Genomic DNA, 15,909 nt, shown 5'->3' on the forward strand with positions numbered 1-15,909 from the left:
CGCGTGAGCGAGCGCGTGTGTGTGCGCGTGTGAGAGTGCGTGTGAGAGTGCGTGTGAGAGTGCGTGTGAGAGTGAGAGTGTGTGAGTGAGAGTGTGTGAGTGAGAGTGTGTGAGTGTGTGTGAGAGAGCGAGCAAGTGAGCGGGCGAGTGGGCAGATCAGTAATTTAGTTGATATAATTTAGTTTTTAGTTTGATTTAATTCCGTTTATTTGAATATTTTGTTGAAATTTTTGTGTCCACAACTGAGCAAGCTAAGCCAAAGTCGACAATGGCAAGGAACCAAAAGTTTATCAGCTGGCATGATGGAGAAAAATAAATCTTGCTCAGTCGTGGTGCCAGTTCTCCTCTGGCCTATTAGCAAACAGTGTATGATTATTATTCTGGCAACCTTACAGGTCAGAAGTCATATTAGATTGGAGGCATCACACCGGAGATGGGTTTATTGAGGATGCCGTAACCACTGTTTATAGTGTAATATTTAGCCTAATAGTTAGACAGATGGACTTGTAACCTAAAGGTTGTTGCTTCGAGTCTCAGTACAGGCAGGAAATTTAGGTGCTCAATGAGAGTACAAGAGAGCGCTGTTCATTCACTCCTCAATCGCTCTGGATGTATGCGTGTGTGTTCAATACTCACTGCTGTGTGTGTGCACTTGGATGGGTGAAAGGCAGAGCACATATTCTGAGCATGGGACACCATACTTGGCTACATGTCACTTTTACTTATTTTTCTAATCCCAGCCCTAATGTCAAAATATGAATTTTTGAACTGCTATTTTGAAGTCTTCTACTATCTTACTAGTGTCTTGTGTTGTCGCAGTGCGATTTATTGTGTGACACACTATGACATCATGAAAAGCAGTGAAGGTCAGATGCATCACACACAGGATTTATGTACCTGACTAGAGAGACCGAGCCACCACTTGACCAATCGCTGGAGTGTGGCCCTGGGAGTTTCAAGGCTGTCCCACTTCAAATAAATGTTTATATTTATTGTCACTTTCTCTGAAACATGCACGCTTGGTGTGTTTATTGAGTTCCAAGCCTATCAATTTAACTAAGACCCATTGTCAACTTTCTTTAGTGTGTAATGTTGCTGACGGTTTGAGCATGACAGCTCCAAAGGGAGTTATTCTCCACATCAGTGCGCATCGTTTCTGAACTCCACAAAGCGGCTCTATTGTAGCTTTGAGTTTTCTTCTAGGAACGAACACGTCACTCATTTAAATAATTTCCGCCCAAGGCATACGCAAAGAAAGGTGGCGAGGCCTGGTTGTTGAAACTAACGGATATGTAAGAGGTGTGACATTTCCAAAACACACTTGAAGTGATTGACCAATCACAACTCACTGGTCCAGCCGACCAATCAGAGCACTTTGCGCTTTTCGAAAGGAAGGGCTTCATAGAGGCTGGGAAGAGAGATGCTGCGAAAATATTAAATATGTGAAAAAAGTGTTGTTTTAAACATTCAAGCATGAAAACCTCTTCTCAAGACTTTGTAAAAGGCCTCTTTAATACACACATTACAAGGTGTATTTTGTGTTCTTCTGATTAATTTCTGACCGGTGCAATAAAATAACTTGCCAAATGTTTATGTCCAATTCTATTTCACCCACAAATTGAGTGTATTGTATCATAAACTTGTATCTTAAACTATTGTTTTCACCTGTTTTGAAATGGTCAGGTAAAAAGAATGAGAACGATCTTGTACAGAGTGCCCAGTTTTAGTACTTCAGGCAGACTTTTGATCTGGAACAAATGGAGTCTCAAGAGGAAGTTGTTGCTAGGAAAACAAATTTGTTGATAAAAGCTCTTTTCTTTTCCCCATTACCGCAGGTTACACTAGAGATACCTCATTTCTGGAGATGGTGGTTGATATTGTACAAGAGCTGAAGAGGGCCAATCCTAACCTTGTATATGGTGAGTGTTTTTCAGTCTCTAGACAGGCATCTATTCTTCAAGCGTTTGGGGTATAATGTAGCCTGACGTGGTCATACTCAATTCTAGTCAGAATATGAGTCTGATCTGCTCCATTGGGCTGTAATTATGGGGCGTGTTTCAACCGAACCAGGAAAGACCTCAATTGGATAGACCTACAACCAATCAGAGCAACGAAGGGACGCATTGTCAAATGTCAACAGAGCTCAACTGCACTGTGTTGCCAGGGCCGTGTTTTTTTTCCGTGTTTTCCATGTTGAAGCGACTATTATGTGATATATAGATCCATGAGTGCGAATTTTAGCAGGCAACTTTGCCGAAATAACACACATTTTACCCCCAAAACACCATTATTTTTCCGGAGAACCCTCTATGGATCGAGGCCAGACTGAACATTTTGTGGGCGGGGCTAAGTTCGGCTGGCATCCAGGCTAGGTGTGATTGTTGATTTTGAAAGAAACGTTTGAAGAAAGGATGCTTTAAATTGATCAGAAATGACAAAGATTTCTATTTAAAATAATTGCTATTCTTTTGACCTTTCTATTATTAATCAAACACACTGAAGACTAGAGGAATAATGTTGAAAATTATTTTACATTGTAATATTTCACAATATATGACTGTATTTTTGTAAAATGCAATTAAATGAGCATAAGAGACTTCCTTCAAAAACATTTAAAGATCGTAACAACCTCAGACTTGTGAACGGTAGTCTACATGAACCTTGCACATTAAAGAATAACTTGTTTAACTCTGTTTTTCTGTCAGTTTGTGACCCTGTCTTAGGTGACCATGGTTCAATGGTAAGCTTGTTTGTGTTCTAGATCCTCTCTTCCTTTCTTCTGACCCATTATGTTCATTATACAGTAAATAGAAGCTGACATTTATTTCGTCACGGTACTCTTTGTTGTTTGCAGTACGTTCCTCAGAATCTCCATCCTGTGTACAAGAATAAAGTGGTACCTGTGGCCGATATCATCACACCCAACCAGTTTGAGGCAGAGTGAGTAAAATACTTGTCCAGTCAACAGATTTGTGTGTTATCTTGTGATTGGATGTTTCTCTGCTGCAAATGTCAAACCTCCAGCCCCTCGCCAGTCTTTAGTAAGATTGCTGACGAGAGTGATATTGTAGTGCCCTCTGGTGGCCAGTCGGGGCTTTACACTCAAATCTTCAGTCCCACTCATGTGGCGCTCTTCTAACTCTGTGCTCTTCATTCCAGGTTATTGACAGGGAAGAATATCAGCACAGAGAAAGATGCTGTCGAGGTGAGTTTAAATACACACCTGAGAAATGGACCTAACAGTAGCCTTATTAAAAAAGTATGGTAGCAGAGAAAGCAGTGTATGAATATAGCTGCAAATAATACACAAACCACTTAATTTTACAAATGCGGTTGTGTTATATTATTATTCATTAATCAAAATATTATATCATCATCAATAACACAAATAATTATGTTTTAAAATAATTGCTGTTATGATCTTAAAATGATAAATGTTTTGTTACAATGGATGATAATATTAAGGTAGTAATAATACTATTACTACTACTAATAATAATAATATACTATGTAATCAATATTAATTCTCTTTTTAAGTTATTGTTTATATTACAATATTATTTATTATTTCCTTAATATTATCTAATAATTTTATCAACATAATTACTGAATATTGTAATACTTTAAATGTTGTTTTTGTTATTATTATTAATAATAATACAAATAATAATGTTTTTAAATGATTTCTATATTATCTCAATACAATGACTAATAATTATTAGTAGTATTAAGATTATTAGACTCAAATTATTATCTAAAGCTATATTATTAATCTATAGTAAATATTATTTTCTTAAAATTATGTAATATATTATTAATATACAATGACTATTGAGATTATAATAGAAATAATATTTATTATTACTATTTTTAAGAACATTTTTGAACCCTTTAGGTACAGCTGTCTGTATTTTTAAAACCTTTTGAAAATTGAGACGATTGAATTCCACCATCAACAAGAAGCGTACTGAGTCATATGATGCTGTTGATATGTTAATGGAGGTCCAGTAAAGGACTCGAAATGTGTTTGTGTGTTCAGGTGATGGACCTGCTGCATAAGATGGGTCCAGACACTGTGGTCATCACCAGCTCGGATCTGCCCCCTCGTCTCGGAGACAGATTCCTGGTGTCTCTTGGCAGTCAGCGCATTTGTGAGTGTGTGTCCACATGTGCTGTCGCTGTTTGTGGATTTGACGGATGACAAAATTTGCAATCATAAGAGCTTTCTGGAATGCATGTGAAGTCAAATATTTCTATAATTATTCATATATTACATATCCATTGCTTTGAACCACCTTGAGCCATCATGACCGGTTCATGCATGGTCAAAACTTGCGAAGAATGCAGACCTGAATAAAGTACCCATGTTTCTGCAGTGATGCCAGACGGTACGAGGAAAACCCAGCGGATTCGAATAGAGGTGCCGAAAGTGGATGCGGTGTTTGTGGGGACCGGTGATCTGTTTGCTGCTATGCTGTTGGCCTGGACTCACCATTACCCAACGGACCTGAAGGTACAGCCTATTAAATCATCATGTCAGAAAAGCATAACAGTGATCATGCAGCGCACGAAGAAAATGCTGATCAAGTGTTACTGTTTTGTTCTCTTTCTCAGACGGCATGTGAGAAGACTTTCTCCGTCATGCACCATGTCATTCAGAGGACTATATCTTATGCCCATGGTAACACAGCCAAACCTTGTCTGTTTTATGTATCTGCATGGTGTAGAGTTGTTCCAATGCTACAGTCAATTATCAATATTAACATTACAAATGAAAATAGTGGCGCAAAGTTCTTTTACTTGAAGTAAACATTGTTTTATATTTTTCAAGGCTTACGAACTCCCAATAAGCTTGTTCCATTGAACTGTTTCCCTCTCTTTCTCTTGTATGTTCAGAAATGGCAGGTCCTGGCAGAAGACCCAGCCCGGCTCAGCTGGAGTTACGGATGGTCCAGAGTAAAGCGGATATAGAGGATCCAGCCATAGTCATGGAGGCCACCGTTCTATAGAGCCGCCACGCGCCACATCTCATCCACACAGCTCACCCTCCGCTCACAACTGCACAATGTATAGATGTTGTACATTTTGATATGTAATGTGACATTGCCTTAGAATCTCAGCCAGAGCACAACAGTTCCATTCTTCAAGAGATTCAGCAGGGTACAGCCAAACGGGCGAGAGGGGGAGAGCGATCGCTTGCTCCGCAGAGAAAAGAGAAGAAAGGAAGAGAATGGGAGAGATGATCGCCCTCTCATTCACACTCTTGCCATCTTCACCATCTCTGTTTGTCTCTCTCTTTCTCTCAAAGCTCCTCAAGAACTCCGGTTCGTCCTGCACATAAAGCCAGGTCTCTGATATTTCAAGTCCAGGTCAGTCATGTACCTAAACTGCCATTGATCTAGAGAGGACCAATATTAAAATGATGTTAATATCGATGTAATGCTTTCTACGCTCTTATGATTTTGTGTCTACACTGAAGCATAGAAAACAAAACCAAGATGGTTGAGTCTCACAAAACCTCTCAAGGAATGCCTGGGTCATATTTATGCTCAAAAGTAATATGATTTTTATTGCACAAAGGAAAAAGAAGGCTATTATTAGGACCATTATATTTTTGTGCATTATGCTATAGGTTTTTTGTCAGTTAAGATGATAATGAATTATATTATTTTTATATTATAATATTTTTATTATATTATTTAGGTGAGTGTATTTTTCTCCCCAGTTCTCAGTAGCTTACTATAAAAAATATCATTCTCATTTTTTATTATATTATTCTTTTCTATTTGTTATTATTTTATAAGTTGTGTTTTATAAATAGTGTGGCTGGATGGGATGAATTTAGTGACTGTATTACTTTTTTCTTTTTTTTAGGGATAAAATGTGATTATTTGTCACAATACAAACAATGTTGGTCCTAAAAATAGAGTTTCTTAATTTAAAATTGAATTCTGTATTTTTGTCGTTTTGAGAATTCGACAGAAATCTTGGTCTTTTGCAAGTTGTTAAATATGTATAACAGACCCAAAGTACTCATTTTTTCCAACTTGTGTGTTTTATTGTGTATTCAGTCTCTTGTGACTTTTGGAGATTTTACTGAAGAGATGCGCTGCTGTATTTTGTGACTTGTTGATGTTTTTGGTGAGATGTACTGTAATCATTTTTTGGCCTTGCTCATGTGTATGATTTAGTTCTTTCCATTGATTTAATTTTGCATTGAGCATTTATAAATGCGGCACCTCTAGAATTTCACGTCATGTTTTTGTTTGTCAATGTAACTAAACATTATCATCTCATTTGCTTTGAACTGATTGTATTTGCATTGATAATCTACTTGTTTGTACAAGCAGAAGAGACTTTAAAAGTAGTTTTATCTTTTTATTTGATAGTATTTTCATATCTTAAAAGGAAAAGACTTTACTGGGGAAACGTCTTAAAATGCCTTGATTTAAAAGTAGTTCTGTATGACTGAGAGAACATGGCGTCTCGGTTACAATGCTGTGAAAGATAATAAAAGGCAGATGAGTTCTACATTTAATCAGACTTGCTCTCCTTTGTTCAGTTCATAAGGAGATTGATTCAGGCGACATCTTTTCTGCCATATGTCTGTTTATATTTTTATTTCTCAAGGATTATTTTTGCTTGGTTTTGACTTCTGTTTTACACCTAATACTCTTTCAAAATGAGTGGCATTTCTTTAATCCATCAGTTCATTCTTTGATCATTTGTGAGTTGCATTTGTCTTCTAACCACTAAAAATTCCTTCTGAGTGAATCTCACGAAAACATGAAAACCATGTCACATTTAACCCCAAACTCAAAAGATGGAACAAAAGAAAAAGAAACAAACCCTACTTTAGGACCTTTCTTCACTTTGTTGTTTAATTGGTGGAACAAAACTGTAGAACAAAAAAAAAGATGTATAAACAGCATAAATGTGATCATCAAAATCATTAATACCAATTTAAATATATTATTTGCATTACCATAATTACCTTTTTTATTTATTTATTTTAATTTTATGTAAGACCAAAAAATTGTCTAAATGTAGTATTACAGGCCTTCTAGTGCTCAAACAAATCCAGGTGTTCTTCACAATAGTTACAACATTCATAGCTCTGACTCTTGAAATGAGTTTCTTTTGATTTTGGAGTGAAATATGACCCTTCCTTGTTCTTGAGAGGTTTCGTGAGATTCACAGTTTTTCATCCACTTTAACCACTTTCTTAATTTCTATAGCAAAAAAGAAAAAAAGTTGGCCATGTGCAGGACTAATCAGGGGTCAACATTGCTCTGAGGGGCATGTGCTTCAGCTTTTCATGAGTTCCTGAGCTGTTATCTAACTTCTTATGTGTACTTGTACATTGTGTATGTGTATGTGTGAATGACAAAAGGATGGTTCTACTGTAAGCGTGCAAATGTTTGTGTTCTCTGAAGGAAAATGAGGGTGTGAAGGGTTAAACTAGGGGGGAGGGGATGCAAATAAATAAGAAGAGCCAAGGTTAGTCTTTGTGAATACTGATGGTGAGGTGGTATTTAGATGATCATGATATCATCACTGTCTTCAATTGAAATGCTACCATTAGCGCTTAGTCAGCTATTTGGTACATTTTATGCCATGACCCGATTGGGAGGTTTGGGGCGAGGTGAGTGTAATGGATGCCAGCTAGTAAGAGTTGTGTGAGTAAAACACACTACCAAGCCTCAAGAGGCGCACTAGCGTCGCTAGAGACTTTAGCATCCTTGTTAGCATGCCCGTCTCCCATGCCCTAGATCGGGGCTATTTAAATCTTGCCCTGGAAGGTCAATGCACTGCAGAGTTTAACTCCAACCCTGATCAAACACACCCACCTGTGATATTCTAATGATCCTGAAGACATTAATTAGCATAACCAGGTGTGTTTGATTAGGGTTAGAGCTAAACTCTGCAGCGCATTGGCCCTCCAGGGCAAAATTTGAATAGCCCTGGCAACCCATCCGGATGGGAGTGGGCGAGTAGAACCGGAGGGGTTACATTTGTTGCCATGACCCGGATGGGAGTGAGGTTTATCTGCACATCTCTTTCTAACTGGCCTCCGTTACACTCACTCCCCAGTATACTGGAGTCTAGCTACTAAGAGCTGTGTGAGCAAACCTCACTCCCCTGGCCTCAAGAAGCGCACTAGAGACTGACGCTAGAGGCTGTGTAAGTGTGCTTGCTTGCTTATGGCAGAGATACCAGTTCAAATTGCGCTCAGAGTGGAGCGAGTAGAACCGAAGGTGTTACTTTGGTGCCATGACCCGGATGTGAGTGAGGTTTAGTTGAGTGAGTGTAACGCTGGCCAGCTCGTAAAGGGTGCGCGAGTAAACCTCACTACCCTGGCCTCAAGAGGCGCACTAGCAACTGACGTTAGAGACTGAAGTCTTTAACATCCTTGTTATCGTGCCCACCTCTAATGCCGGAGACACTGGCTTGAATCCTGCTTGGAGCAGGGCGAGTTGAACGGGAGGGGTTACATTTGGTGCCGTAACCCGTGTGGAAGTGTGATTTTGGGGGGTGACTGTATTGGAGGCCAGCTAGGAAAAGCTGTGTGAGTAAACCTCACTCCCCTGATCTCAAGAGGTGCATTAGCAACTAATGCTAGAGACTGGTCTTTAGCGGCCTTGTTAGTGTGTCCACCTCTTAGTTTCGAATCCTGCTCAGAGCAGGTAGAGTAGGACTGGTTACATTTGCACTTGCCCAAGTGCTACTAAACAGGTTTAGTTAAGGTGCCTTGGTGAACAGTCGACCTTATCTTCTGCAGAAAAACATGCATGTTAACTATATTTAAAGATGTCAACGACATGCTTACAATGAGAGCACGCTTGTGTTTACTGTTAATGGAACGACGAGTGTGTCCCTATATATGAAAACCTGTCAGAACCTCATAAAGACTAAAAAAAGAAAAAAGTGGGCAGCCAAATATTTAGACTGTTATCGCAGTGATGTCTAGTACATTCCCTGAGGGAACTGTGGTGAAGAACTTTTGAGACGAACTACATTTTTGTTTGTTCTGTAATGTTTGTAAATTGTATATGGGTCTGTGGAAATTACGTGTTGTCTATTGTAAGACTGTGGATCAAAGATGACCAAATGACGCTGAGCTCCTTCTAGTGGACGGAGCTCATACCGTCTGGGAAAAACAATTCCACTACCATTATTTAGGCTATGAACAAAATGATCTTTAGTATATAGGTCCCTTATTGCCGTTCTTTTTTAATCTGATGAGTGTAAACAATGTCCTGACTCCATATGATACGGTTATAGATCGCTTGGACCTATACCTCATCATGTATATGTCATTTGCTGTTGCACTGAGTTTTGTATTATTAGCTGCCTTCCATCACAAGGCACTGAATGCCTTACATGTACAAAAGCATTTCAGGCCTACTAGTGCTAAAAAAAAAATCCATCGGTTCTTCATGTTAGTCGCGGCTTCCATAGCTCTGACTCTTGAAGTGAGTGTAGGATTTATATTTATAGGTTTTGTAATGTCATTTTCGTTGAATTTCACTTCTACACATGACTGAGGTGCGAGACAGGATATTTTCCTAAGCTGTTTGCAATGAAAACAGTGGAATTCAACAGAAATTATTCATTTTGTCATAGGAATCATTATTTCATCTGTAAACTGAGTGTTTAAAACCACTGTGCTTGCTGTAATGTACTCTTGTCCTCCTCAACTCTGTTTGATAGAAGATGCTACAGCAAGAGAATACACTTGAAAATGTGTCCTTCTCACAGAACGCCAAATATGAATTACAGTGACATCATAATGGGCAGTATGACATGTTGCCAGGGCAACAATTGGAGGCACCAGTCTACTTCTCTGTAAATATGTCTGTCTCTTAACAGTTCTAATAGTGACATGTCAGTGCTTCACGATTCATTTCGATTCCCTCTCTGTTGACATGGTTGGTAGAATTTATTTATTTTTGGTTTTCCGTTCTAAATGGGGTCAGAAAAGACAATACAAATAAATGTTTGGTAAAGTTTTTAGTGCTTTGTTTTCAAATTCTGAATATTTTATAATATGTAACAATAAAGATTGTAGTGTACAAATCCACATTTATAATGTATGTATGTTATAATGCAATAAATAAAAACAAAGTATTATATTAAATGCTGGTTATGTCTGTGTTTAGGTGGGGAGAGGGTGTAAAGAATAGCAGAAGTTAAGGCCGAAGGCTGTGAGATTCTGTGGAAAAACACAATGCATCATAAAAGCCATACTAAAATATTCCAGCTCTGCTTTGGTTCTGCCTAAATGAAATGCAGCATCAGTGCAGCCTCACATTATGTTGTCGTCATAAATATATTTAATTTTCATGATTAAATGAATCGTTTTTATAATTTGATGGTGCTTTGGTTCTGTCTAAACGAATGCAGCATCAGTGCAGCCTTTAAACTTTGTTGTTATTTTCACGGGCATGTATACAACATATTCATATTTTTACAGCAGTATATAATTAATTTTCATAGTATAATTTCTGCAATTGCGACCTGCGTAAATGCTTATGCATCCTCTGTGCAGTAAATGCACCTTTTGTCCATGGTAGGAAACGTATTCAACTTCTGTGCCGCCTTTGCAGTGTAACGTTAATTTTAAAGAAGATTAATTGAACGTCTAAAACACTTACAAATGTATGTAATTCTCCAGATTGAGTTTATTGATAAGGTCAGCGTCTTACAGCAGCCTGCGGAGGATGAGAGAGGAGTGGTGGAACTACAAAGCGCCATTGTTTCCAGTCGAAGAGCAGAGTAATCGGACAGGAAGTCCCATGGCTAGATGCAATGTGTGTGTTGTGCGTGGATGGATAACGACATACGGACACAAAGAGTAGCGATCATCTGAGCAGCCCCCCAGAAGCTTAGACACCAGTTTCTGACAGCACTATCACATTGCATCGCATTACGCGGACGAGCACGAATCCTCCACGCAGATCCACTGACGACATTTAAGCAGGTAATGCACGCGCATGATGATGATGACTGTTCTCTAAAACCGATTAATAACCATCCTGACACCGCTGTTATTTGTTGACAGGCGGATGCATGCGTCCATTGCATATCCCTGTGTTTTCTATTTGTGTTGTAATGCATTTTGATATTAGGTTTGCAGCACGGACTCGCGCTCGAGGTGCTCCCTGTGCTGCAGTGGCCAGTTTATAGGAACAGCGTGTTTACTCACTGCTTAGTAACCAATGCAAGGCAGTTTGACAGCGCAGGGAACACCCGTTTATGATAGGCATCTTTCTCCATTTGCATTAGATGATATCTATCATGTTCATTCAGCAATTATTTGCTTTTGAATGACTATAGATGCGGTGATGATAAGTGGTGTTTATGACTCGATTGCCGTGTGTCATTCTCGACCTGCTTGCACGTCATTGTCGTGCGATTATCGGGGTTACTAGAGTTCAGATGCGGTGCTGCTGGGCTTTTGCCTTCAGTTTAGTTGCCTAGTGGGTTTTACTCGTGCACAGTAATTAACATTGGTCACGTTTTTATATAACTCCGTCTCCGACGCATGTGTAGCTGCATTTTGTTTTTTAATATGTCGTAGTTTATTATTGGTAGTTGTTAATATTGTATACTAGGATCTAAATAAAAAAAAACAATTAATTAAAATTAGAACCCGCTTTAATAAAAAAAAAAAAAAAAAAAACGGTTTCGGTGACTCGCTGAAATACTTTCATTGCTGGATGAATCAGCTTTTTAAATAAAATTGAATGATTTGTTAACAAAAAATTATCCACCTGGTGTAACGGTGTAATTATGCAAGGTTTACTAGAAACGTCAAGTTACTTTCAAAAAGTGATTTGCTCTATTTTGATATCTGCCATAGACGTGTTTATATCGGAACTACAAACTTTTATCCTAGTTCTTCGGTGATCTTTTGAATATTTGTAACAGAAATAGCAGATGACTTGAAAAGACTATTTGTGAAGTTGCCTAGCCTGATAGCGCCAACATAGATCAAAGGTTGTCAAGTGTCTAATAAACCCTATTCGCACGGGATTAGGATTAGATCTCCGGGAAAAAATGGCGTTTGGGGGGTAAAATGTGTGTTATTTTGGCAAGGTTGCCTGCTGAAATTCGCACTCATGGGTCTATATATCACATAATAGTCGCTTCAACCCGCAGACATAGAAAACAACCCGCGGAAAAAAACACGGACTTGGCAACACAGATCAGTTGAGCTCCGTTGACATTTGACAACTAACGTAATGCTGCCTCGTTGCTCTGATTGGTTGTAGGTCTATCCAATTGATGTCTTTCCTGGTTCGGTTGAAACACGCCCCATAATCCCAGCTCAATGGAGCAGATCAGATTCATATTCGGACTAGAATTGAGTATGACCACATCAGGCTACAAAAATACAGAAATTTTGCTTATATTGTGGTATATTATTACAATTTAAAATATTTGGTTTGCAATTTATTATACTTTAAATGATCATTTATTTCTGTGATGCAAAGCTGAATTTTCAGGATCGTTCCTCCAGTCTTCAGTGTCACATGATCCTTCAGAATTCATTGAAATATGATGATTCATTTTCAATGTTGGAAACATTTATGCTGCTTAATATATTTTTTTCTGATACTTTTTTATATTACTTTATGAATAAAAAGTAAAAAAAAAAAAAAAAAAAAAAAAAAAGGAAGCAAATGTTTTAAAAATAGAAATCTTTTGTAACAACAATATACACTACTGGTCAGTTTCTTTCTTTCTTTTTTTGAAATAAATCAATAATTTTATTCAGCAAGGATGTGTTAAATTGATAAAAATGGATAGTAAAGGAGATTTATATTTCATAAATAGAATTCATAAACAGTCACATTGTTTTGATAGTTTTATAGTAATAAAAATAATTTTGTTCAGTTAGAGAACAGACACTATAATGAAAAACTGAACTGAGCACGGACCAGCGGCAGGAGTCAGATTTAATTTATCACGAGTGAGAAGCTGACAATATACGGCAGATTCTGTTTCAAAGCTAAATTTAAAAGCAACCATTTAAGCCAGCTTGTCATTGTTCTGTTCTGTTCTGTTAACTTTCCCTTGAGCTTTTGATATATAAAAGGTCATGGTAATATAAGAATATCCTCTAAGTTTCAGAGCTGAAAACTTCCTTGTTAGTCAAAGAAAAGCTTTTATAGACAGCTGGCTCAGCAAACTGTCTTGTGTTGCTGTTTCTGTCGCTGCTGTTTCTCTATCACACAACTGAAAATCATAGGCTAAGTAAATAGGTAAACACACTTCATAAAGTCATATGCGCGCACACGAGCCGTTTTTACAGTCTATGCGCAAGCTGCGTCACACATGAGACAGCCTATTGCCTAACACATCTGTCGATCAAACATACTGTAAAAAACACATTTTATTTATTTCAGCATTTTAGATGTTATAATCTTTTTGGAATTATGTTAAAATAATTTAAACAACTGTTATTTAACAAATATTATTATTTTTTTATAATAAACTGAGGAGTAATAAACCTAGTCATCATAGCTGGCTACGCCCCTGGTATTGATACACTGTAAAAAAAATTGTTGGTTTAACTTAAAAAAGTAAGTAACCTGGTTGTCTTAAATTTTAGTTTTTGAAATTAAACATTTGAGTTGATATAAATAGAAACTCAAAATATTATTGTATCTGAGCCACATAAAAAATGTGATAAATCATGAAAATAGCACTATTTGGCATGTTTCACTGCATCATCAGAAATAAAACACACACAATTACCCAAAATGCTTACATAATCTTTTAATAATATTTTAATGAAGGTTGTCGAATGTCAAAAAATGTTTACTGTATTAACTCAAATTTTAAAGGTCCCATTCTTCGTGTGTTTTCGAAGCTTTGCTTATGTTTACAGTGTGCAATATAACATGAGTTCATGTTTCGCGTGTAAAAAAACACAGTATTTTTCATACAATTGACTTATCTGTACAGCGCTGTTTCCTCTGTCCTAAAAGCAGCCTGATGATTTCCTTGTTCCATGAAGTCCGTCCTTCAGAAACACGCAACGAGTTCTGATTGGGCCATCGCTTCCCGTGTTGTGATTGGATGGCAGCTTAGCGCACTTTGCCCGGAAAGGTCCCTCCTCTTACCATAACGGTGAGATGCAAGCATAGACAGTAAAAGAAATGGACCGAGCGTTCCCATTGACGTCTACGGCGAAAGAATGAAGTCAACCTAGGGGCACTCACTTCCTGATGGCTGAGCGAACTGCGCAGGCTCAGACTGAGCTTGAGGACGTAGATGTGACGTGAGCCTCCTGTCTGACAGCTGTGAGTCTTCTAGTAGATGTGGAAAGTGAAAGCTGAATCGCGTTGTTTAAATATTTTCTCCCGTTGCTTTTGGCTCACTATGGGCTTCTCTTCATTCTTCTCCCTTGACTTTATCAGACTTTATGTCTCCACGTCCCCCCGACTGTCTGATAGACAGTAAAAGATTGCCTGCGAGCGTCTCCTCAGGTCTATACGGTAATTTCTAAACTGTGCGACAGGGTCGCGTTGGTTATGACGCAATCGTTGGCCTATTTTTACAAAAACAGCTTCTGCGGGGCGATAGTGTAAGATACAAGGTAATGGAGCCTTTTATACATTGTCGTGTTTCTTTAGAAATAAACAATGGACAAATGGAGTCTTTAAATGCCTCAGATGTAAAGTTATTCACTGTCAAAGTGACTCAAAAATGAATGGGAGTCAATGGGATGCTAACAGCAGGTGATGGCTTGGTTAGCAATGGCAGCCCCTAGGGGTGGAACGCTTTCCGAGCGCTAGATTACCCCCTTGGATGCAAGCGCTGAATGCGCTCTCTTCTCCACGTGGGAGAGCAACAAGACCACGCCCCCTATTTTGCGTGTTCTTGTGGGCGGAGGGTTAGTCAACAAACGGTTCTAGTGACGTCATTACATCCCTGCACTTCCTGCTGGAGTCCAAACCGGCCGTTCGCTGTAGGCTTTGAAAGGGAACTTCTGTTAAATAAAATATCTCGCTTGGCATTGAACTTTGAGCTTTATAATTTTACAGGTATTATTTATGCTCTAACAGCAACAATACACACTAACTAAAGTTTGAAAGTGGAATCGCGAAGAACGGGACCTTTAAATTTCAATGAACTCAAAATTTTAAGCACACAGTTCAAGCAATTTGCTCCCAAACTAATTCTAAAGTGAAAGTATAATCCGTGCGGGGATTAATGCATTATGAATGCAGCCTCCATTCTTCATGAAAGATAAAGATAGAAATTCCGGTCAGGAAAAAAAAATCTTGCAAAAATAATATACAGTCCGCCTAATCCTGGCCAAATCACAGAGATGTCAATTCGCACGGGACTACTATTTTCACAGGACCTTGGTGTTCAGCGAAAAAAATTTTTGCTTTCGAGATCGGTGTGTCATCATCGCTTCTCCCAGATTGTTTCTTTGACAATTCAAACATTCGGGCATTTGACAGGCTGATCAGAAAGTGTAAAATCAGGGCTAAATTCATGCATTGTGTGGAAAGCATTATGAACTGGTGTGGTTTCAGAGCTGGGGGTCTAAAGATATATTGTTAAACGATATATCACAATATATTAAAAATGTGACAATATATATCATTGATGCGCAATATAGAGTTGTTTTATCTAAGGCTCAATTTGCAATCCAAGGTTTTCTTGCAATTAGAACTGTGACGGATTGCATTGATCATCTAAAGCACACGTGCTGCCGGAATGGCACTCTTCGAAGTGAAAGCGCAAACATCATTTAAAGCGGCACTCCTTATATTGAAAGTCCAATCATCATTTAAATCATTTAGTTTTAGTGGTATGATTGTTCAAAGCATTTAATATGGTTTATTCTTATATGTATAGTGCATTAATAGCGGGAGAGGCAGG

General features: G+C 38.2%; 2 protein-coding genes across 3 annotated transcripts in view; both read left to right on the forward strand.

Annotated features, from left to right (window-relative positions):
- The window catches only part of pdxkb (pyridoxal (pyridoxine, vitamin B6) kinase b), a 26,953-nt gene extending 16,812 nt beyond the window's left edge, over positions 1-10,141 (forward strand). Inside the window, exons 4-11 of the mRNA XM_067441046.1 lie at positions 1,836-1,919; positions 2,706-2,740; positions 2,855-2,940; positions 3,160-3,205; positions 4,040-4,151; positions 4,377-4,513; positions 4,615-4,681; positions 4,897-10,141. Coding sequence (XP_067297147.1) covers positions 1,836-1,919; positions 2,706-2,740; positions 2,855-2,940; positions 3,160-3,205; positions 4,040-4,151; positions 4,377-4,513; positions 4,615-4,681; positions 4,897-5,009 — 680 coding nt within the window. The 3' untranslated portion in view covers positions 5,010-10,141. The remainder of the gene's footprint in view (positions 1-1,835; positions 1,920-2,705; positions 2,741-2,854; positions 2,941-3,159; positions 3,206-4,039; positions 4,152-4,376; positions 4,514-4,614; positions 4,682-4,896) is intronic.
- Positions 10,142-10,738: 597 nt separating this feature from the next.
- Positions 10,739-15,909, forward strand: part of agpat3 (1-acylglycerol-3-phosphate O-acyltransferase 3) — a 31,613-nt gene continuing 26,442 nt past the window's right edge. The window contains exon 1 of one of the 2 annotated variants that reach the window (XM_067441044.1): positions 10,739-10,984. The gene's annotated coding sequence lies outside the window, so the exon portion shown is untranslated. The remainder of the gene's footprint in view (positions 10,985-15,909) is intronic. The other variant, XM_067441040.1, reaches the window with a different exon arrangement.

Source organism: Pseudorasbora parva, chromosome 4 (assembly GCF_024679245.1).
Source record: "Pseudorasbora parva isolate DD20220531a chromosome 4, ASM2467924v1, whole genome shotgun sequence".
In the NCBI taxonomy this organism is placed as follows: domain Eukaryota; kingdom Metazoa; phylum Chordata; class Actinopteri; order Cypriniformes; family Gobionidae; genus Pseudorasbora; species Pseudorasbora parva.